This window comes from Pelobates fuscus, chromosome 11 (genome assembly GCF_036172605.1).
Source record: "Pelobates fuscus isolate aPelFus1 chromosome 11, aPelFus1.pri, whole genome shotgun sequence".
Lineage (NCBI taxonomy): Eukaryota > Metazoa > Chordata > Amphibia > Anura > Pelobatidae > Pelobates > Pelobates fuscus.
The window spans coordinates 28,627,023-28,650,647 of record NC_086327.1 but is presented as its reverse complement, the minus strand read 5'-3'; the positions used below and the strand labels follow the sequence as shown (position 1 = coordinate 28,650,647).

General features: G+C 41.6%; 1 protein-coding gene across 1 annotated transcript in view; it reads left to right on the top strand.

Moving 5' to 3' along the window:
• Positions 1-21,035, top strand: part of LOC134578161 (transient receptor potential cation channel subfamily M member 4-like) — a 76,942-nt gene extending 55,907 nt beyond the window's left edge. The window contains exons 18-25 of the mRNA XM_063437165.1: positions 837-969; positions 1,321-1,495; positions 10,902-11,070; positions 11,675-11,856; positions 13,198-13,330; positions 14,539-14,611; positions 18,857-18,953; positions 20,331-21,035. Of these exons, the coding sequence (XP_063293235.1) occupies positions 837-969; positions 1,321-1,495; positions 10,902-11,070; positions 11,675-11,856; positions 13,198-13,330; positions 14,539-14,611; positions 18,857-18,952 (961 nt within the window). The 3' untranslated portion in view covers position 18,953; positions 20,331-21,035. The remainder of the gene's footprint in view (positions 1-836; positions 970-1,320; positions 1,496-10,901; positions 11,071-11,674; positions 11,857-13,197; positions 13,331-14,538; positions 14,612-18,856; positions 18,954-20,330) is intronic.
• Positions 21,036-23,625: the final 2,590 nt, after the last annotated feature.

The window sequence follows — 23,625 nt, the reverse complement described above, 5'->3', positions numbered from 1 at the left end:
CGTTTTGCAACATCAGAGACTATCTCTACCTTCAATTATAAGGTCTTTTTTCTTATATATACTTTTTATTTATTATATTTGTGCACTTATTACAATAAAGCACTTTATATGTATACTTACCTTGGAGAGGATATTGGGCTTCTTACCATCTCCTGGCAGTGTAAAGAAGGTAGGGGGAACCTATATCCCACAACGCTGGAACATTGATCCTCGCTTATAGGCTCTCATTTTGTGAGTGATATTCCACCTATATCTTGCACTTACCATTTTGCACAGACAATATTGCACTATTATGTGTTTTATTCTGTTTTATCTCTAGGATTTTAACCTTATTACTTATTACAATAAGAAGATACTCCGCCTTATACCGTATGTAATTTCTGTTTGATGTGAGGGTAAAGGGTAACTCACAAAGGTGTATTTGAGCATCTCTTATTTTATGTGTATCCCACTGGCAATACTGTATCTTCCTTTTTTTCAGTAGACACCAGAACAACTGCATTAAGCTGTACTTGTTCGGATGATTATAGTGTCACTTTAATAACGCTGTGGCCATGTAATCACCCTATTATTTTTCTACAGTAGACTGCTAATAGCTGAACACAGCTCCCTAGATAGTTTGGAGTGAAATGGCTGTGCCCATAGAGCAAAATATTTATGTAACTAAACCTTGCACCAAACATGTGGGTTCTCGTATTATTTTAAAATCCGTTGATTTTAAATAGAAAAGTAAATGCATTGAATGGTGATGGGTTGATCTGCATTTACTGTCCATCCTTGTGGAAAGTTACTGAGTGTGATTTTAACTGTTTTGTAAATGTTGTTTTTCCCCACAGGATGTTCGAAAGCACGTATGAAGCTGGACGGACCATCTTGTGCTTTGATTTTATGGTCTTCACTCTGCGATTAATTCACATTTTTGCTGTGAACAAGCAGCTAGGACCGAAGATTATCATTGTCAGGAAGATGGTGAGTGATGGAATAAAGGTGGACCTACAGCTGTGTTTGCTATATCCCTTTATGTAACAAAGATGAACCAAAAGGGAACAGGAAGCCTATAAAATCTGACAAAAAGAGGCATTTTGCACGAAGAAGGGCATTTAGTCACACCTGCAATAAACATCTTACATTGACTGTAGAAAATGAGATATGGTAACATGAGATGAATATTTTTAAGATACACATATTCAATTTGCTCAGTCACTTTTTCGATGGTTTGTTGCATTTCTCTCTTTCTGGCAAAATTTCTCCCAGTGGTACATTTTGGTAGATAATAGTGCCGTGATCAAGAAATTCTTAAAATAATTTTTTTCTTTTTAGATGAAGGATGTATTTTTCTTTCTCTTCTTCCTTGGAGTCTGGCTCATAGCTTACGGTGTGGCTACCGAAGGTCTCCTTCACCCCAGTGACATGCGCCTCTCCTGGATCTTACGGCGGGTGTTTTATAGGCCCTACCTACAAATATTTGGTCAGATTCCTCAAAATGAGATTGATGGTAAGGATGAGATGATCCAGTCTTCCAAGTCATTTCTCACTAACTATTGTGTTATTCCAGTAAATCAATAAAAATGTCCATATTAAATGTTAGCATTCCCCAAAAAGAAATGAGCTTGCTGCTCATGTAGAACGTGTACGTATTTAACCTGCAATGTCGTAAAGTCACATTTAGCATCATTAAGCTGCGCATGATAACACCGAACATGAAGAAATGCGATAATTACACTATGGGAAGAGGTACCGGGTCTTGTGTCTACTAAACAGCCACAAGGAACTTGGCAACTGACAAATGTAAACAGTGCTGCATTTCTCATTAATAGACTAATGTAGTGGCTTTGGTGTACATATCCAGTCCCTGTAAAGGGTTACTGCAACCCTAGTACTGTAGTATGACTTTTTACATTATAGTGCCCTATTGGGCACTTGTCACCTGCTCCCACCCTCCCCCCCTCTCCCCCCCTTATATATAAACAAAAATAAAAAATATTAAATTAGGTTCAAACTTGGAATCCAGTGCTTGGCGAAGTTCACCTAGATCGTTTTCACTTCCCGTCTGTTATCCGCTGCGTCACTACTTTCCTCTCCAAGGTCCAATCAGAAGGATTTGACGGGACCATTCTCAGAGGTTTAAAATTCATGTGCACACTCTGAGCCAAGGAGGGGAGGGAGTGTGGGGTGGTCAAAGGGAGGGGATAAGAAATAAAATCTGCACACTTCATGTAAGGTGGTGGGGAGGGGTGGGACAGATAGGTTTCTCCATGAATGCGTGCTCCTAGCACTGTCGGCAAGGGTAGAAGCTGATTACGTGTGTCACCAGTGCGCAGTGCATGACTTAATTTTTAGACAGAATTTACATTATGCAGTCCGGAACAGACTTCCAGGATTCCTAAGTCAAGTATACCAGGGGTGTAACTAGATAACGGCACAACATTGCAGATATCTCCAATGGAGGTTGGAGTAACTCTTTGAGATGTAGTGGTTTTGGTTCTTAAAATTAAAGGAGTTATTCTGAACCACTCTGAATTTAAGATCAGCCTATATGCTGATGACATTATATTAACACTGTCTGATCCGGATATATCATTAGGGGCCTTGTTTCGGGAGTTGGAAGACTATGGTAGAGTTTCAAACTATAAATTAAATATTGGTAAATCCCAAGTCATGCCCATTAATTTAGATTTTATGACAATTAATAGATTATCAGTTAAATATCCCTTCACTTGGTCATCTCAAGGTTTTAAATATCTTGCGATTCATTTCTCTTATAACTTAAAAGAAATGATTGATAAAAACGTGGATCATCTTATAAAAGATATCAGTGATAAATTACTCAAAGAGTAGAGAAACATAGGAATTTCCTGGTTGGGAAGAATAAATATAATCAAATCATATATTCTTCCTCATTGGTCATACCTGTTCAGAATGATACCTTTATCTATAACAATAACTAAATTTAGGCAGATTTATAAATTATTTCTGAATTACATATGGGATTATAAGAGGTCAAGGATCTCGATCTTACATGTAATGAAAAAGCCCAGTACGGGTGGCCTGGCTGTCCTAAATCTTATCAAATATTACGAAGCCTCCAGGCTGTACCATCTGTGGAGATGGCAGGGCCCAACCTCATTAGAAGAGCCTTGGTATAAAATTGAATCCTTTCTGTGTAATTCAAAAGATCTTTCTAATATGTTATGGATTGACGTTGGGGCAAGTGCAAAATTCAAAAATACAGGAAAAGTACAGGTAAAAAAATACAGGTAAAATACAGGAAAAGAAATCACATTTTAAATAAAATTTCTAAGTATAGTCCAATTAAGACAATGGAATATAATATTAATTACCTAAATTTAGGTAATTGGATCAAATTTGGTTCAACTAAAATAGACCATTTATTAGAATTGAATAAAATAAGGTCTTTTTTATATCTTCAGTTAAGTCTTGACCTTAATTCAAGAGAGTTATTCAAATACCTAAGAATAAAAAATTATTTGGACAACCATCTGCTTTATGACAACACTAGGATAAATAAAAAATTAAATGATCTATTTAAAAATAATAATCGTAAATCGATATCTAGTTGGTATGAATTATTGAGAGAGGAAGAAAAAGTCTAAACCAAAAGCATGGAAAAATTGGGAACAAGAAAGTGGGTCTTCAATCGAGTTAGAGCAGTGGTATAGATCAATTCAAGAAGTTAAAAAATCGTTGCATTGTTTAAATATCATAGAGCTTCATTATAAAATTCTTCATCAATGGCATAGGGTACCAAAAATTCTAAATAGAATCAACCCTGATAATCCCAAACTTTGTTGGAGGTGTACTTGTGCTGAAGGTAGTTCTAAACATATCTGGTGGGGATGTAAGCTTTTAAGACCTATATGGAATAAAGCATTTAGAGTTATACCAGACTTAGTGGGAGAAGATTTGGACGGTAACTTAACCCCTTAAGGACACATGACGTGTGTGACACATCATGATTCCCTTTTATTCCAGAAGTTTGGTCCTTAAGGGGTTAAAGGGACACTATAGTCACCTGAACAACTTTAGCTTAATGAAGCAGTTTTGGTGTATAGAACATGCCCCTGCAGCCAGGGCCGGATTAAGAGCCCAGTGGGCCTGGTGCTGACAGTTATGATGGGCCTAATTACAGAATCTTATCGACCAAAAACACTAAAACAGTCATACCTCTCTAGCGTCATGTATCTGATGGAGATAGTGCTGGAGGGAAACTCATAGGATGCAGCTATAAGAAAACATATACTCTATGCTAATCTCTCTCTAATTTATGCTTCCATCTTTTAAGTAAATCAATAACCCCTAACAGCAGTGTCCAATGAAGCAAGAAGTCAATGGGCTGGGTAAAAGGGTGGGCCACTGGTGCGAATCACGTGACCATACCTGCCAAAAGGGGAGAACATGCCCAAAAGGGGGGCATGTCTGTCCAAAGAATTTGAAGGACAGCCTGGCATGAATGCATGTCAGGTTGCCCGCCAATCATGCAGGCTGTCCAACCAAGGGCATACTATGCAGGCAGCACCCGGAGCTTGACATAAATGCATCAAATGATATGCCTACTCCACGCTTTCTAAGGAATGTCCCCTAGCACTCACTGGTCCACTTGTCTCCTTACCTTCTTACTAGCAGGCAGAAGTTCCTGGTATATAGTCTGACACATAGAAAAGGTATATGTAGTGAGTGTAGAAGAAAGGGGACATGCCACAGTGTTAGAGAGACCAAAGTCTGCATTATCTAAACTAATTTTATTGTCAGCCTGTCAACACAAGTTTTGTTCCCATACATCCCTCTTAAGCTTCCAAACTTAAAGGGACACTATAGTCAGGGCCGGATTAAGAGCCCAGTGGGCCTGGAGCTGACAATTATGATGGGCCTAATTACGGAATCTTATCGACCAAAAACACTAAAACAGTCATACCTCCCAAGCATCATGTATCTGATGGAGATGGTGCTGGAAGGAAACTCAAAGGATGCAGCTATAAGAAAACACATACTCTATGCTAATCTCCCTCTAATTTATGCGTTCATCTTATAAGTAAATCCATACCCCCTAACAGCAGTGTCCAGTGAAGCAGGAAATCAATGGGCGCGGTAAAAGGGTGTGCCACTGGCACGAATCACGTGACCAGACCTGCCAAAAGGGGTGAACATGCCCAGAAAGGGGGCATGTTTGTCCAAAGAATTGGAAGGTCAGCCTGGCATGAATGCATGTCAGGCTGCCCGCCAATCCTGCAGGCTGTCCAACTAAGGGCATACTATGCAGGCAGCACCCTGAGCTTGACATAAATGTGTCTAATGATGCGCTCACTCCATGCTTTCTTAGGACTGTACCCTAGCACTCGCTGGTCCACTAGTCTCCTTACCTTCTTACTAGCAGGCAGAAGTTCCTGGTATATAGTCTGAGACAGAGAAAAGGTGAGTGTAGAATAAAGGGGACATGCCACAGTGTTAGAGAGACCAACGTCTGCATTACCTAAACTAATTTTATTGTCAGCCAGTCCACACAAGTTTTATTCCCATACATCCCTCTCAAGCTTCCAAACATAAAGGGACACTATAGTCACCAGAACAACTACAGCTTATTGTATTTGTTCTGGTAAGTAGAATCATTCCATTCAAGCTTTTTGCAGTAAACACTGTGTTTTCAGAGAAAATAACTCCACTGGCCGCTCCTTAGATGACTGCTAGAGGTGCTTCCTGGTGTAGTACTGCCTAGTGTGCAGCACTGCCATTCAGTGTATCCACCCTCTGCATGCAGACACTGAACTTTCCTCATAGAGATGCATTGATTCAATTTATCTTTATGATGAGATGCTGATTGGCCAGGGCTATGTTGGACTTGTGCTAGCTCTGCCCCTGATCTGCCTAGTTGACAGCCTCAGCCAATCCTATGGGGAAGTATTGTAATTTGCTCAGACCACCACTTCTGATGATGTCAGCAGACAGTCTGTTCACAGGCAGAGCCAGCAGCTGCAGACTTGAATACAAGTAATATTTTATTATATTTAGGGAGGTAAGAACAGGCCAGGGTGGTGGTTTTAACATAATAGGGTCAGAAATACATGATTGTGTTCCTGACCCTATAGTGCTCCTTTAAGCAAGAGTATGTGAAGAGTAGTTAAGGTTGCCACCTTTCTTGGAAAAATATACCAGCCTTAATCATTTGTATAATTGATTAGTTAAGCGTGACACCACATGATGTAAATCACAAGGAGTGACATCAGTGAAAATTCTGTAAAATCACCAACAAACTACTCACAGTTTGATTCTGCTGTATAGATGGATTGCTCCCAGTGTCTCCCTGTCTCTCAGTGTCTCAGTGTCGCAAGTCACCCAGTGTCTCAGTGTCCCTATGTATCACAGTGTCAGTGTCCCCATGTCACCCAGTCCCCTAGTTTCCCAGTATCTGTGTCCCCATTTCTCCCAATGTCTCAGTGTGTCCCCATGTCACTAGGATACTGGGGACACAGTGAGACCCGGGGACACTAGAGACATGGTGACGGGGACACTAGAGACATGGGGACACAGAGAACCGGGGAAACTGGGAGACATGGGGACACTGGGAGACACAGAGACATTTAGGGAAACTGGGAGAAATGGGGACACTGAGACACTAGGGACACAGACACTGGTAGACATGGGGACACTGAAACATTTGGGGACACTAAGACACTAGGCACACAGAGACATGGAAACAGACACTGGGATACTAGGGGACACTGGCTGGGAGACAGACACTGGGGACATGGGGACAGTTGGGACATAGACATGGGGACACTGGGACATATAGGGACACTGGGAGACATGGGGACACTAGGCCCACTGAGACACTAGGAACACAGACACTGGGAGACATGGGGACACTGAAACATTTGGGGACACTAAGACACTAGGGACAGAGAGACATGGGAACACAGACACTGGGAGACTAGGGGACACTGGCTGGGAGACAGGCACTTGGGGACACTGGGAGACATGGGGACAGTTGGGACATAGACATGGGGACACTGGGACATATAGGGACATTGGGAGACATGGGGACACTAGGCACACTGAGACACTAGGAACACAGACACTGGGAGACATGGGGACACTGAAACATTTGGGGACACTAAGACACTAGGGACACAGAGACATGGGAACACAGACACTGGGAAACTAGGGGACACTGGCTGGGAGACAGACACTTGGGGACAGTTGTGGACATAGACATGAGGACACTGGGACATATAGGGACACATGGGGTCACTAGGTACACTGAGAGACATGGGACACAGACACTGGGAGACTTGGGGACACACACTAGGGACACTGGCTGGAGGACATGGGGACTCTGGGAGACATGGGGACATAGTGTCTCCGTGTCCCAATGTCTCAGTGTCTCCCAATGTCCCTATGTCTTACAGCATCCCCATGTGTCTCAGCATCCCCATGTGTCCCAGTGTCCCCATGTTTTCCAGTGTCCCCAAGTGTCTGTGTTCTCAGGTCTCCCAGTGTCTGTGTCCTAGTGTCTCAGTGTCCTCGTGTCTGTGTCACCATGTGTCCCCTAGTGTCCCCATATGTCCCCTAGTGTCTCAGTGTCCCCTAGTGTCAGTGCCCCCATGTTTTCCAGTGTCCCCAAGTGTCTCAGTGTTCCCAGGTCTGCCAGTGTCTGTGTCCCCTAGTGTGTTTCCCCGTGTCCCCTAGTGTCTCAGTGTCCCCACATGTCCCCTAGTGTCTCAGTGTCCCCATGTGTCCCTGCTGCCTTTCCCCCCATCCCTCACTTACCTGAGCTGTAGAGCTGCTGTCTGGACTCTGTGCTGTGTTGCTGCTCCCCCACGGATCAATGAGTAGTAGAGAGAGGCAGGGATATGCTGTAACTTCCTATCCCTGCCTCTCTCCACACACAGTGACCCCTACTGGCCGGTGCTGGTATTGCAGAGTAATCTATTTATTTTCTCATTTACTCTGAGAAAAATACATGCATTTGTATTGCTGGTATTGCTGCAATACCGGCACAGCCAGGCAACCTCAAATACCTAAGAGTAGTGTGTAAAAAAAAAAAAAAAAAAAAAAATTTTTTTTTTTTTTTTTTTTTTTTAAATGGGCCTATTCCATGGGCCTGGGCCTGGAGCTGCAGCTCCATCAGCCCCTATGTTAATCCGGCCCTGACTATAGTCACCAGAACAACTACAGCTTATTGTTCTGGTAAGTAGAATCATTCCATTCAGGCTTTTTGCAGTAAACACTGTCTTTTCAGAGAAAATAATTCCACTGGCCACTCATTAGATGGCTGCTTTAGGTGCTTCCTGGGGCAGTACTGCCTAATGTGCAGCACTGCCATTCAGTGTCTCCACCCTCTGCATGCAAACACTGAACTTTCCTCATAGAGATGCATTTATTCAATTTAACTTTATGAGGAGATGCTGATTGGCCAGGGCTATGTTGGACTTGTGCTGGCTCTGCCCCTGATCTGCCTAGTTGACAGTCTCAGCTAATCCTATGGGGAAGTATTGTAATTTGCTCAGACCACCACTTCTGATGATGTCAGCAGACAGTCAGTTCAGAGGCAGAGCCAGCAGCTGCAGACTTGAATACAAGTAATATTTTACTATATTTAGGGAGGCAAAAAGGGGCCAGGGTGGTGGTTTTAACATAATAGGGTCAGAAATACAGGATTGTGTTCCTGACCCTATAGTGCTCCTTTAAGCAAGAGTATGTGAAGAGTAGTTAGGGTTGCCACCTTTCTTGGAAAAAATACCAGCCTTTGTCATTTGTATAATTAGTTATGTGTGACATCACATGATGTAAATCACATGGAGTGACATCAGAGAAAATTCTGTAAAATCACCAACAAACTACTCACAGTTTTGATTCTGTTGTATAGATGGATTGCTCCCAGTGTCTCCCTGTCTCCCAGTGTCTGTCTCACAAGTCACCCAATGTCTCAGTGTCCCTATGTATCACAGTATCAGTGTTCCCATGTCGCCCAGTCCCCTAGTCTCCCAGTGTCTCAGTGTCCCCATTCCTCCAAGTGTCCCAATGTCTCAGTATGTCCCCATGTCACTAAGATACTGGGGACACTGAGAGACACGGGGACACTGAGAGACACGGGGACACTGAGAGACACGGGGACACTGAGAGACATTGGGACACTGAGAGACCCGGGGACACTGGGAGACTAGGGGACACTGGGAGACACTGGCTGGGAGACAGACACTTGGGGACACTGGGAGACATGGGGACAGTTGTGGACATAGACTGGGACACATGGGGACACTAGGCACACTGAGAGACATGGGACACAGACACTGGGAGACTTGGGGACACTGGGACACTGGCTGGGGGACATGGGGACACTGGGACATAGTGTCTCCATGCCCCAATGTCTCAGTGCCTCCCAATGTCCCTATGTCTCACAGCGTCCCCATGTGTATCAGCATCCCTATGTGTCTCAGCATCCCCATGTGTCTCAGTGTCCCCAAGTGTCTCAGTGTCCCCAGGTCTCCCAGTGTCTGTGTCCCCCAGTGTCCCCATATGTCCCCTAGTGTCTCAGTGTCCCCTAGTGTCTCCTAGTGTCTCAGTGTCCCCATGTGTCCCTGCTGTCTTTTCCCCCATTCCTCACTTACCTGAGCTGTAGAGCTGCTGTCTGAACTCTGTTGTGTTGCTGCTCCCCCACGGATCAGTAAGTAGTAGAGAGAGGCAGGGATATGCTGTAAATTCCTATCCCTGCCTCTCTCCACACACAGTGACCCCTACTGGCTGGTGCTGGTATTGCAGAGTAATCTCCATTTATTCTGCGAAAAATACCTGCATTTGGTATTACTGCAATGCCGGCACGGCCAGGCAGCCTCAAATACCGGCTGTGCCAGTAAAATACCAGTCAGGTGGCAAACCTGAGTATTTTTTTTAAATGGGCCTTTTCCATGGGCCTGGGCCTGGAGCTGCAGCTCCATCAGCCCCTATGTTAATCCGGCCCTGCCTGCAGCCTCACTGCTCAATCCTCTGCCATTTAGGAGTTAAATCCCTTTGTTTATGAACCCTAGTCACACCTCCCTGCATGTGACTTGCACAGCCTTCCATAACCTATTTAGGCTTTCTTTATTGCAAGTTCTGTTTAATTAAGATTTTCCTATCCCCTGCTATGTTAATAGCTTGCTAGACCCTGCAAGAGCCCCCTGTATGTGATTAAAGTTCAATATAAAGAGCAAGAGATACAATTATTTGAGGTAAATTACATCTGTTTGAAAGTGAAACCAGTTTTGTTTTCATGCAGGCTCTGTCAATCATAGCCAGGGGAGGTGAGGCTAGGGCTGCATAAACAGAAACAAAGTGATTTAACTCCTAAATGACAGTGAATTGAGCTCAGCTCAACTCAGCTTAAATACCAACACGATATGGAAAGGGGAATATATTTTCAATATGATAGCCACTTAAAATTCGATGAGAAATGGTCACCTTGGCTAAATAATCTGATTTAACTATATACCTTGTGGCGTTCTCTGTTATGAATATCCTTATATATAAAGATCACTCTAGTTCTTCCCTATGGTACTGTATTCAGGAAAGTTATGAAGTAACTTAATTATTATAGTTTAGGCCCGCCTAATCCGCTCAGTCCTTTTAAATTGTGATATTTGTGTTTTTGTGTGTGAAGTTTACTCAACAGTTCATATATCCTTCTATTGTAAATCAAAGTCTATATGTCTAATTCTGAACTGTTCTTGTCTGTGATGTTACATATGTAAAATTTGAAAAAAGAATAATAAAAAAATAAAAAAATGTCCCTTCTAATAATAAATTGTTTTAATGTCATTTGCTATGGTGCCTTGCTATTATATCATTGTATTCTCTTTAATGTGTGCTCCACTATGTTAATGGGACCTTGTGTTTTTATTCACAAAAAGCTTCAATGATCTTAGCGACAAACTGTACTGATGACCCCGTTGCCATTTTTATGGAAGAGGCACCACCCTGCACCAATACATATGCCAACTGGCTCGTTATTTTACTCCTTGTGGTCTTCTTGCTGGTTGCCAACATTCTGCTTCTGAATCTTCTGATTGCCATGTTCAGGTGAGGAGGAAATAGAAAGATTACATTCTACCATTGTAATCCATGTAATCAGAAATACATTTACAATCATCATAGCAACAGCATTGCACTTATACACTATCAATACAGGCTGTACTTTCATATGTGGGCAATCTCAATAATTGGAAGAAACACATCACATTCATCTCTCAGTTTTTTCAGTTTAGCTCTTATATAATGAAGAGTCTAATTAAGTTGTCTTGCTAAATTAATTTTAATGTTAAATGTTATATCTCGGGGTCACAGACTACATCAGGCAGGCCGAATAATGGGTAGCTAAAATAATTTCATGTACGTAATTTGCGTTCCTGTAAAAAAATATGAAGAACCCTTGGTCTAAAATACTGGCCCATGACTTGATTTAAATCCTGTGAATGAAATAGAACATGGTATTCCTAATAGTATGAAAATGGAGTTCAACTGTTTTACTTTATGTATGATTGATAGATGTCATGTTATATTGCGAATATATGACCCAGCTCAGTACATGAAAATGACAGATAACAAGTTCAAACACGTAATGATTTTATAGATCTGTTTAATATTTCCTCTCTCATTCGCTAACGCAATAAAACTCTTTTATCAGTTACACCTTTTCCAAGGTCCAAGGAAACAGTGATATATATTGGAAATTCCAACGCTATAACCTGATTGTGGAGTATCACAACCGCCCAGCTCTGGCGCCTCCATTCATTATTATCAGTCACATCCACACTTTCATAAAACGCAAGATTCGCAAGGTGGAGTCCCAGAAGATCAGACATTTTAGTGAGTATTGTGGTGGGCAGCTGTTGGTGGTATTCTAGGCAGAGGTTGCATCCATTCACAATATGGCGCAATGTTAGAGCGTAGATGCATTAGGACACTACAAAGCTCCCCCTTCGTTTTTTGCATAGGTCTCTTCAAACCCGTCAGTGATAATTTGAATGTTATTCTATGATTTTGGTGGTCTGTGATTAAACCTCACTTAGATGCGGATCGGGCGGTGGGCATGAGGGCAGGTGCTCCCTCCAAGTAGACAGATACCACAGTGGGTTGCTCAATATGTGTGTCGGTATTGTAACTTTACTGAGAGATTCAGTATTTTTTTTAATTATGCAGGGGAGAACAGAAGGTGGGGAGTCAATCACTATTCTTCATTACAAAACTGGCTTGCAAAGAAACGTACCTTTTTCAAGACCGTTTTTTTAATGGGTAGTCACTGACTGCCTGAGAGCATCAGCTGACTGCTCTTAGCCAATCAGCGGCGGCCCTGCCCAGTGGCACTCTGTGCTTCCTGAATCGTAAAATTCTGAAGTCGGATGCCGTCTGGGAAGGGAGTGGACATCGCCACTGGAGGCAACGTAGGGATTAAGCTGTTCAAGTAGGGTTTAACCCCTTGAGGTAAGAGTGCCTCCAGGGGCCTCCTAGCACCATAACAACTTAATTTAGATGAAGTTGTTTTGGTGTCTGGTGTGTCTCTTTAAGTAGCAGCTGAAGATGCTGAAGTATTAACCCTAGAAACAGGGAAAAAAACACACTGTTCATACCTTGGCTAATGTACCTGCCCTTAATCAACCTGCCCCAGTGACCCTATCAGAATATATATATTTTTTTATTATTATATATTTACAGATACTCCTGACTTACTGACCGGTTCCATTGTTACGACCCGGTCGTAAAAAACAAATTGGTCGGTAAGTGAGGATGCGTGCAGGTCTATGTTCGGAAAACTTACCCGAACTTAGACATACGCACCAGAGCAGGGAATCCCTCTAATCTATGTTCGGGGAAAATTCCCCAAACATAGACCAGCTCTCTAACGTGGGGAATCCCTTGAATCCCCAGCCTAGAGAGCTGGTCATAAAATCAAGCCATCGTAATACAGATAGATCGTAAAGTGAGGACCACCTGTATATATATATATATAATTTCAAACGCCCAGTGACACTCCCGGGATTGGGTTCTGGATCCACCCCCTGACCTTACTGGATGCAAAATGTGTGAAACTGACTTTGTCACTTGTTGAGCTAAGTCAAGGCGTCTTAAAGTACTCTGAAATTTAGAAAAGCCAGTGTGTATGAAATCAGCAGCTTCCACTAACATATCTATTTAATTTTCTGTCCATAGTGTTGGAGCTGAAGGAGCCTTTAGATAGTCGGATGCTCACCTGGGAAGCTGTGCAGAAGGAGAACTACCTAGTAGATCTTGCCAAGCAGAAACGGGACAGCGACACAGAACGCCTGCGCCGCACCTCACAAAAGTAAGGGCTCGAGATCTTGGTTTAACAAGGTGCTCATCTATTCATAGACACATTGAATTCAATAAAAGGAGCATGAAATGCCAGGAGATGCTCAAAATAGACTTATCCAGTGAGTAAAATGTTAACCAAATTTAATGAAAAGAAAATCAAACTTGACCTCAACATTTAATTTTGGATCAACAGCAGCAACAGGAATGTTTGCTAGGTTGGACCTGATGCACTCAGGTCTTTCTTTAACTGATACTATGTAAACATGCTGCTTATATTATGGCAATAAAAGACAAACTGTAGGGACCAGGTACAGAAAAAAAGGGTCCAAGGAGAAAGTAAGAAAATGTGTAGATATCACCCAATGTCTAGTCGCTCCAGCCGAATAGAAAGTCTCATCAGCGTGAATTAGTATAATTGGAATCATTTATGTTTATGTTGAAACCTTCAAAGAGGTAACGTTCCATGAATATTGCTAATTATAGGGGTACACACAGATCTTTAAAGAAGCAATGTCAGACTTATTTCTAAAAGTCATTTATTTATTAAGTCTTTTACACGTCTACTTTGGCCTTCAATTTGAAATTCACTTTAACCCCTTAAGGACCAAACTTCTGGAATAAAAGGGAATCATGACATGTCACACATGTCATGTGTCCTTAAGGGGTTAAATTGCCAACAATTCTCACTTAAGTAAATAACCCTGAAAATGTCAGTAACTGAACAAAAATGCAGTACTATCATTATTTATAATTTAAAAGAAGTCTAATTTCCTTGTTTAGGCTGGTGAGATAGCTCAGTGACTAATGCATCATCAGTAGAATCTGTTCAACCCTTGGGTTGCAGGTTTAAATCCCGGCAGGGTTGACTCAGCCTTTCATCCTTCCGAGGTAGTTAAAATGAGTACCATTAAATTGGGTAATAGTAACAACCCCTGGATGTTGGGCTAAGGTAACATCCCTAGGATGTACATAAAACCAGAGTAATCTGAATGTACCTTTCCTGGTTAAATACTTTGTTATTATTATTATTTCTAAACCACAAATGGCATTGTCATCAAGGCTAAAAATACACTTTCTGTACATTTTTAATGACGTGAATACTAAATGCAGGTATATTCACTACGTACACAATTATGCTATACTTAACAGGTCTGTATAGAAACCGCTATAGTAACAAGTAAATTTGCTGATTCATGTAATATTTTGCTGTCTTTGTAGGGTGGATATAGCTTTAAAGAATCTTAGCGAAATAAAAGAACACGACAGAAGGTTGAAATCGTTGGAACATGAGGTACTACAGATCCCAGAATACAGTTGGGCTGGGCAATGTGTAACTGCATAGGGAAGCTTTATATTACTTTTGAAAGCACACCTGGCTTTTTTTGGATTCACCTTATCTGCTTTTACCTGAAAGCTATTTCAAGTATTAAAGGACCACTATAGGCACCCAGACCACTTCAGCTTAATGACGTGGTCTGGGTGCCAGGTCCAGCTAGGGTTAACCCATTTTTTTTATAAACATAGCAGTTTCAGAGAAACTGCTATGTTTATAAATGGGTTAATCCAGCCCTCAAAGCCTCTAGTGGCTGTCTCATTGACAGCCGCTAGAGGCGCTTGCGTGATTCTCACTGTGAAAATCACAGTGAGAGCACGCAAGCGTCCATAGGAAAGCATTGATAATGCTTTCCTATGAGACCGGCTGAATGCGCGCGCAGCTCTTGCCGCGCGTGTGCATTCAGCCGAATGGGAGGAGAGGAGGAGGATCGGAGGAGGAGAGCTCTCCGCTCACCGCTGGAGAAAGGTAAGTTTTAACCCCTTTCCTCTCCCCAGAGCCCGGCGGGAGGGGGTCCCTGAGGGTGGGGGCACCCTCAGGGCACTATTGTGCCAGGAAAACGAGTATGTTTTCCTGGCACTATAGTGGTCCTTTAAAAAACATGTGTTATCGAATAAGTAAAACTGATTGGCTTCTGATCTCCCACAACTTGTGCACAGTCTGAAAATCCGTTTTGGGCATTTGTCAGATTAACATGTGCCACCAGCAGGCAGGACAGCTAGATCTGTAAAAACGAGACGGACGCTTTATTATGATAAAAATACCTATCCTCCCTCATACACAAGTATGTCCCATCGAGACCCCTGCGCTCAGCCCAAGACCTACGCCTATCCTCTGCCCGGATCCCCACCTCTGACGCTCGCCTTCAAGACTTCTCCAGGGCTGCACCTATTCTATGGAACTCCCTTCCCTCCTCAATCAGACTTTCACCCAGCCTCCACTCCTTAAAAAAATCTTTGAAAACTCACTTCTTTATTAAAGCCTATCAATTAAACCGTCAGCAGGCTTCTCATCCCCCACCCCATGACTCCTTTCCTGCAACTGTCAAAAATGACCTACCAAGCACTCAATAAACCCTTCTCTAACAAACTATTTAATCCCCCTACTCTAACCCTTTGTGTCACTATACCCCACTCCCTCTAGCATGTACACTCATTGAGCAGGGCCCTCAACCCCCTCTGTTCCTGTACGTCCAATGGTCTGATCTCAATTATGTGTCTGTTAGTCCACCCATTGTACAGCGCTACGGAACTTGTTGGCGCTATATAAATAATAAAATAATAATAATAATAAACTCTTCACGTTAGTTATCATTTCGTAAAGAAAGAAGATGAACTTTCTGGCAGACTGCAGTAACATTTTGTCTTGTTTGCCTTAAAGGACCACCATAGTGTCAGGAAAACAAACTCGTTTTCCTGGCACTATATAATCCTTAGGTCCGTCCCCCACCCTCAAGGTCCCCCTCCCGCTGGGCTGAAGGGGTTAACACCCCTTCAGCCACTTACCTTTATCCAGCGCCAGCTTCCTCGGCGCTGGTGACCTCTCCTCCCCCTCTGGCGTCAGCTCCCAAGTGGAGTTCATTACTTAATGCTTTACTATGGACGTTCTGCGTGCTCAATGCGATTTTCACATTGAGCGTCGGGGAAGCGCCTTTAGCGGCTGTCAGGAAGACTGTAAACTCTGGATGAACCATGCAAGTTTCTCTGAAACTGCTATGTTTACATCTGAAGGGTTAAAACCTGGGGGACCTGGCACCCAGACCACTTCATTGAGCTGAAGTAGTCTGGGTGACTTTAGTGGTCCTTTAAAGTTCTGGAAATGCCCAAAAGCTATCCGAGGCAAAAGAGAACACACAGAGAGGACAAATCATACAGAAAGAGAATAAGTGGTATAAAAAAGGAAATGAGTATAGGGGGCAGGAAGAAGGGAGAAACAGAGGAACACGAAAATACAATGGGGCAAGTAAAACAACAACAGAGGAGAACGAGGGAGGAATACAAAAACATAAATGGAAATGGGCTTCAAACTGTGAGAGAGGGATAAAAACCACAAAGGGAGAATGTTGGAAAGAAACGGATATGGTTTTCTTCTAAACTCCAAATATTCCAGAAGTGAATCTGAATGGAAAAAGTGAAGCAAAAAAAAATAGTTCATCTGGAAAAATCCTCCAACTGAGCAGTAGTAGCAGCATAATAGGCATAAAAAAACAAAGATAACAATATAATATGTGTGTATTGGCGCTGATAACCAAGTGTAAGTGCATCTACCCTAGTGTCTATAACCACTCACAGGACACAATACACAATAAAGGGACACTATAGTCACCAGAACAACTACAGCTTATTGAATTTGTTCTGGTGAGTAGATTCATTACCTTCAGGCTTTTTGCTGTAAACACTGCTTTTTTTCAGAGAAAATGCAGTATTTACATTACAGTTAACAGGGATAACTTCACTGGCCACTCCTCACATGGCTACTAGATGTGCTTCCTGGGGCAGTGCTGCACAGTGCGCAGCACTGCCATTCAGTGTCTCCACACTCCACATGGAGACACTAAACTTTCCTCATAGAGATGCAATATATCTCTATGATAGGATGCTGATTGGGCTGTGGCTGTGTTTGACTCTGTGCCTGATCTGCCTCCTTGACAAGCTCAGCAAATAATATGGGAAAGCATTGTGCCTTGCTCAGAACAACATTTCTGATGATGTCAGACAAGCAGGCAGATTAGGGGCAGAAACAGCAGCTGCAGACTTGAACAAAAGTAAGATTTTACTATTTTTATTTAGGGAAGGCAAGGGGGGGCTAGATAGAATTTTAACACTATAGGGTCAGGAATACATGTTCGTGTTCCTGACTCTATAGTGTTCCTATAATATCACAAGAAGTACAAAGAATAGAGTGCACAAAAAATAAACACAAACACACAGTTAGTTAGAAGTATACTGATAATTCATGGTGGCAAACCTCTGATAAGTCTATAACTCAAAAATGTTCACATAGCATAGGCTCTAGGCTCTAGGTAGGCTGTTGGCATGTGGATAGTACAGCTCCTTTTAATATCAGTTTCCAACCCTGGTACTTCTTCTCCCACAGAATCAATAAATAGACTCTGAGTGTACTATATGTAATGTATCAGGACTTAAAGTTAATACCAAAAGCAGCTGTACTATCTACATGCCAACATAGCCAGAGCCTGCTATATGTGGCTCTGGAAATTGTGAGTGACACATTACCTCTATGATTCATTACTAGAAGCTAAAACAATATTATGCTATGTGAACCTTTTTGCTTTACAGAGTTATCAGAGGTTTACCACCCAAAATTTTCTGTGATTAAGTATACTTTATTGTGTGTTGGGGTTTATTGTTGCGCAACCTATTCTTTGTATTTCTTGTGATACGTAGTAGCATCATGGCAATTTTGGCATATCTTTTTGCCATTTGGATTTAATTTACCTAAGTTTGAAATTTAGTGAATAAGCCTGAGAGGAAGAGGAAGTAGAGAACGTACACGAGGGAAAGAGGAGGACAAAAAAAATGAAATTGAAATACATAAAAAACAAAAACAAACAAAGTGAGAGAGAGAGAAAAAAAGCACAAGGGAAAAAAAAGGCAGAATAATAAAAATAAACAAACAAACCAACAAATCAGGCAAAAAAAAAAGAAAGAGAGAGGGGACAGGAAGTGGTGATTTTTTTTATCTATTATCTATTAAATGATAATAAGCATCTTTCTAAACACTTGATAATAAAGAACGTTAACAAAATTAAAAATGGAGCTCAAAAGAGCTGAAACATATGGGAGTGATTCATGTTTTAGTTTGTACTCTGGCCCCAAAATAGTTATAACTGATGGATTTCAACACTCATCACTCTGATCGAAGTAGGTTTCAAATTAAGGGAGTGTTTAGAAAGATGTTCACACAGACACAATATCTTTGTCAAAGTGCAGAATAATGGAAGCCTGATTATTAACATAGGGAGGTGCGTTAACATCTCGAACAATAGCCGGATGTGTTTATTTAGGGAAAAGGTCAGCGAAAGGAACGCTACGAACTGCATTAACCCTTTCATTGGTAGCCAGACATTACAGGACTGACTTTATCCACATTAAAGGAGGTATTGACGATAAATAAATGTATTTTCCAAGTGTATGTTTTCAAAAATCTTTTTATTCTTATGGATTTCTTCATTTCCTTTAGCTTGAATACTGCACAAAAGCCCTCTCTTGGATAGTGGGTGTCCTGTCAGAGAGCGAAATGGTGAAAACAGCAAAGCCACCTCCTGTTTTACAATAGGGTAAGTGAAAGAGAAAAAACATAAAGGATAAAAATATATATATGCACCGGAACATGCATACCTCGTAAGGTTGCAGAGCTAATCTTGTCAGTTATGTTTGCATGCTGGCATCGAAACACAGTAACGTCACGTCACTCGTTCCTCTACTAGCACTGGCTAGGGAGTCTCCATAGCAACCACAGTGCATGCGCTACGCGAGGCTATGGGTGGAGAGCAGCGGGACCTTTTGTGGGAGATCTTCTGCTCTTCTGCTCTCCCTTTGTCAGTCAATGCCTCGGTGTGCTACATATTTACTAGCAAAACTGCTAGTACATTATATCAGGCTTCCCCAAACTCCTTCCCTCCAGTTGTTGCTGAACTACAACTCCCATGATTCTATGAATGAAATAGATAGGCTGAGAATGACCACAAGTTGCATGGAGCACAACAGGTGCCCTTTAGGGTACTCTTTATGACCTGCAATATATATGTGAGGTTTTCAGAATCTTTGCTTATTTAAGCCGATATATAGATATTCTTGTGTGCTGCTAAAATGATCAAATTTGCCTTGCTGGACATGTATGTACGTAGTGGGCATTGGATAGCATTCCCTTCACCCCCCATAAAAACCATAACTTACCCCTTCAAATAACGACAGACAACTTCTTGGAGAAAACAGGCCACAGCATTTATTAACACAACCAAATACTGTATAACTCCTTTAACATATAACGAAATAATAAATATCATAAATTAACAAACAATTTGCATATAGTCATACAGTAACCAAAGAAACCGTCCTTGCCAATCTAACTTCCCCAAGGCTCTCACCTCCCCGCCTCGGCATAATAAAAACATCTTCCTTTTCAGGGCTCCCCACCAACTCGGTGGGGCCCAACCATAATGCTCCCCACTGGTCGACTTACAACCCAGTGGGGACACGTCCAACCTGGTACCTCCTCCAGGTTCACCGGCCATTATCCCCCTTTTTCATCTAATCTACCAAACCATCCCTTATTTGGCAAGGACACACCCCCGCCTCGCTGTGACAACCCCCTGGGCCAAAAGCAGCAAAGGGAGGGTGGGCGGGAAACTTGTTGCTGGCCCGGCTTCTAAGTGGCACTGAGGTCAGTCTGATCTGTCACCACCCACTTCCTCACATCTCACACTCCCACATGTAGCATATAGCCAATCATGCATCATCCATCCCACACTTATACATGTGCCCCTGTCCGCTAAGCTGCGCACTCTCCCTGGGGCCTGTTCATTGGCAGGAATTTAATAAATGGACAGTAAAATCCTCAGAGGGTGGTGGAGTTTTTTTTGTCAGCAGATGTTCACAGGTTTGGGAAGATTGGTGTATCATAGTTTTTTAATATTATATTCTCTTGGTTTCAGATTCAGAAGAGAAACATGTTTGAAAAGCAAAGCCTGCCCACCATGAGACTTCATGACTTGTTTACTCCTTCAAACATGATGGCCTTTTTTACAACGAACAGTGGTTCTCTTGACCATTTACATATAACGTTTATTTCTTAATTATTACCAAACTGACTTTTTTGTGATTTTTTTTTTATATGTCTTGTTTGTCATTAACTTTACCACTCAGTGAAAATCTCACATTCCAAACTTTGATACAAAATATCTCTCCAAGTTTCCTTTCGTCCTTCAGAAGATATGGAATGTTTTATCTTTTTCGCAAATGTGGAAAATCTGGAATTTCATGCATCAAGACGATAAAAGGCAACTACTTTGGAGCTTATATGAACGCATGTAAATATATAGATTCAGAGATCCCAGTATAATGTACTCAAAACTCCCTAAATTTATTGCACGTCGACAATCGAGATTGATAGTGAATCTCTTGTTTCTTTTAAACCAGTGACTATAGTCCTCACTGTTGCAGTGGTACCAAGTATCAATGCGTTTTAGATTTAATTTATATATTTTTTTATTCTTGTTTGCCTCTATTTGTTTTTTATTAAAAGGGATGAATTGTATAACATATGTCTTTAGCAATATGTCCGTGTCAAATTGTACACACAGGGAAATCATGTCCGAAAAGAGAAGTTGGACAAAATAAAGAGAAAAGTTTGTTGGGAATGAACTGTGTATTGCTTAATTCAAAATATGGAGTCTTGTTAATTCAGCATATTTCGTGTATGTATGTATGTATGTATATCTGTTCGTATCTATCATTCTCGCACTAATACATAACATCTACATGTATCATACTCACCCTAATGCACATCATCTACATAACATAAAGGCGATTTTAGGGGCGGATCCGGGATTGGAATTTGGGTGGGCCACTGACAAAAAAAAACAAAAAGTAACCTTAAAAAATCACTTTTCGCAACCGGTGCCCCAGTGCAGTGTCCTGAGATAGCATGACTGATCTCAGGACTGTCATTTCAATGCCGCTTGGCCACGCTACTAAAGTACATAGGGGGAAGAAGATATAAATGTTTTTATATTTTTTCTTGGTACCTGCTGGAGCTATCTCAAGGACACCTGCCCAGTTGACCCCCCAGATCCACCCCTGGGCAATTTATGCCAAATACATAGGAGCGCAAAAGGTTGTTTACTAGAGTGTTAATTCTTAAAAATTTAAATTTTTAGACAAAAATAGATCAATTGTAAAGACAGCTGACTTAAAAGGTTTTTACAGTTCTGCTATTTTGGACCAAAATTGGAAATTCATTTCATATTCCTGAAAATTCACACTTAAGTAAAAAAAAAACGTAAACTATAAATGAAGATCCGAATTGCAAACTGAGTCTTAAATAGCCAATGCTGTTACAGGTTTTAACTAATTTTAGTTAAAGGGGAACTCCAGTGCCAGGAAAACAATCTGTTTTCCTGGCACTGCAGGTCCCCTCTCCCTCCACCCCCCCAATCCCCGGTTGCTAAAGGGGTGAAAACCCCTTCAGTAACTTACCTGAGGCAGCGACGATGTCCCTCGTCGCTGCTTCCTCCTCCGCCGCCGCTCCTCCTCTGCATTGCGTTGGCCGGTGGGCGAGACTGATCCCGCTCACCGGCCGGGGAGACCTAATGCTCATGAGCATTAGCGCTCCCCATAGGAAAGCATTGAAAATGCATTTCAATGCTTTCCTATGGGGAAATGAGCAATGCTGGAGGTCCTCACATAACCAGGAAGTGCCCTCTAGTGGCTGTCTAGTAGACAGCCACTAGAGGTGGAGTTAACCCTGCAAGGAAATTATTGCAGTTTATAAAAAACTGCAATAATTACACTTGCAGGGTTAAGAGTAGTGGGAGTTGGCACCCATACTGCTCCAATGGGCAGAAGTGGTCTGGGTGCCTGGAGTGTCCCTTTAATGTTGTTGTTGGATTTTAGGACACTGCAATTCAGTGAATAAACATCTTGCGAGTTTCAAATCACTGCTAAAATGTTGTGTAAATTAGAGAAATGAGGAAAATGGCAAATTTTAGATACCTGATACATATTTCTGTTGGCTCCCTTGCCAGTTGTGTGATAATTTAAGAATTATCTCTTAGTTTAAAATTGCATCAAAGGGGTGAACAAATGGGGAGACAGTTGCTGATGCCCTGGCCAGCCAACTTGGTATAACAGAAGACGCTGGACTACAGAGACAATTACCAGCTGTTTTTACCCATGGTCCACTGTCCTAACCAAATTAGGAGTGTTGTTAGTAGGATACCACGTTAACCTCATCAGCTGATTGTTCTAAAACTTCCTTTGATTCTGTGAATGTCCATTTTGACTTTAGTCTGATCTAACCAGTTTGTATTTGATCTTTCATCCCTGTGCTGTTGTTGAGCCTAGGTCCAACACTATCCTTGTCTTGTTGCATCCAAACTGTCCCTTTAGGTGACTCCCGTTTGTTGGCTTTGAGATATACTTTTATAATATCCTTTTGTCTGTGCTCTGTGGTCCTGCCTGACATTGTCTGGACTTTGACACAAGACATTAATCTAATGAACACAATTTAGCTCATACAGTTGAGGATAGTAAGCAGTCAGGATGTTGGAAATACTTTCTATACTATATGGAGCATGGGGGATCATCTGGCTCTTATAATAGACAATATCTTTTTTTTCATTTTGTTTTTCTGACATAACATAATTTTCTCTAATGTCCACATCCACTTTCAAAAATGCACTAAATGTATAGAAGACAAAAGCTGTCCAAAATAAGAGAAGTTACACTGTACTATTTTAAGTTTTAAGTTCCCATGACATAGAGTGCTTTACGTTCCCATGACATAGAACAAAGCATTATTTGATCTGTGCATCCATTGTTATTGTTTTATACATTTCGGTTGGGTGTAAAGACGTGTTCTTCCTTTGGAACTTTGAAGTTCTCTCCTATACTTTCTTCTTTCCTACAAGAGTCAGATTAGGATCTGGAAGTTGTATGGGGAACTTGTATTACTAGATTTAGAGTATGAATGGGAGGGAGATTTTGAACAATTAAACAGGAGATGTCACTTGTGTGAAATTTAAACCATAGAATAAAACTTCGAAAATCACCCATAATTAGTGCTAACCTTTCATCACGCGATGCTTTGTTTTATTTGAAAGGTATTTTAAAGATTTAACAAATGAAAGCATAATCCAGTACAGACAAGGCAAGTTCAGGGCAAACATTGCAAACGAGGTGGAGAAATGTAATCATTGTTTAATTATCCTCTTCTCTGTCAGAGTTATT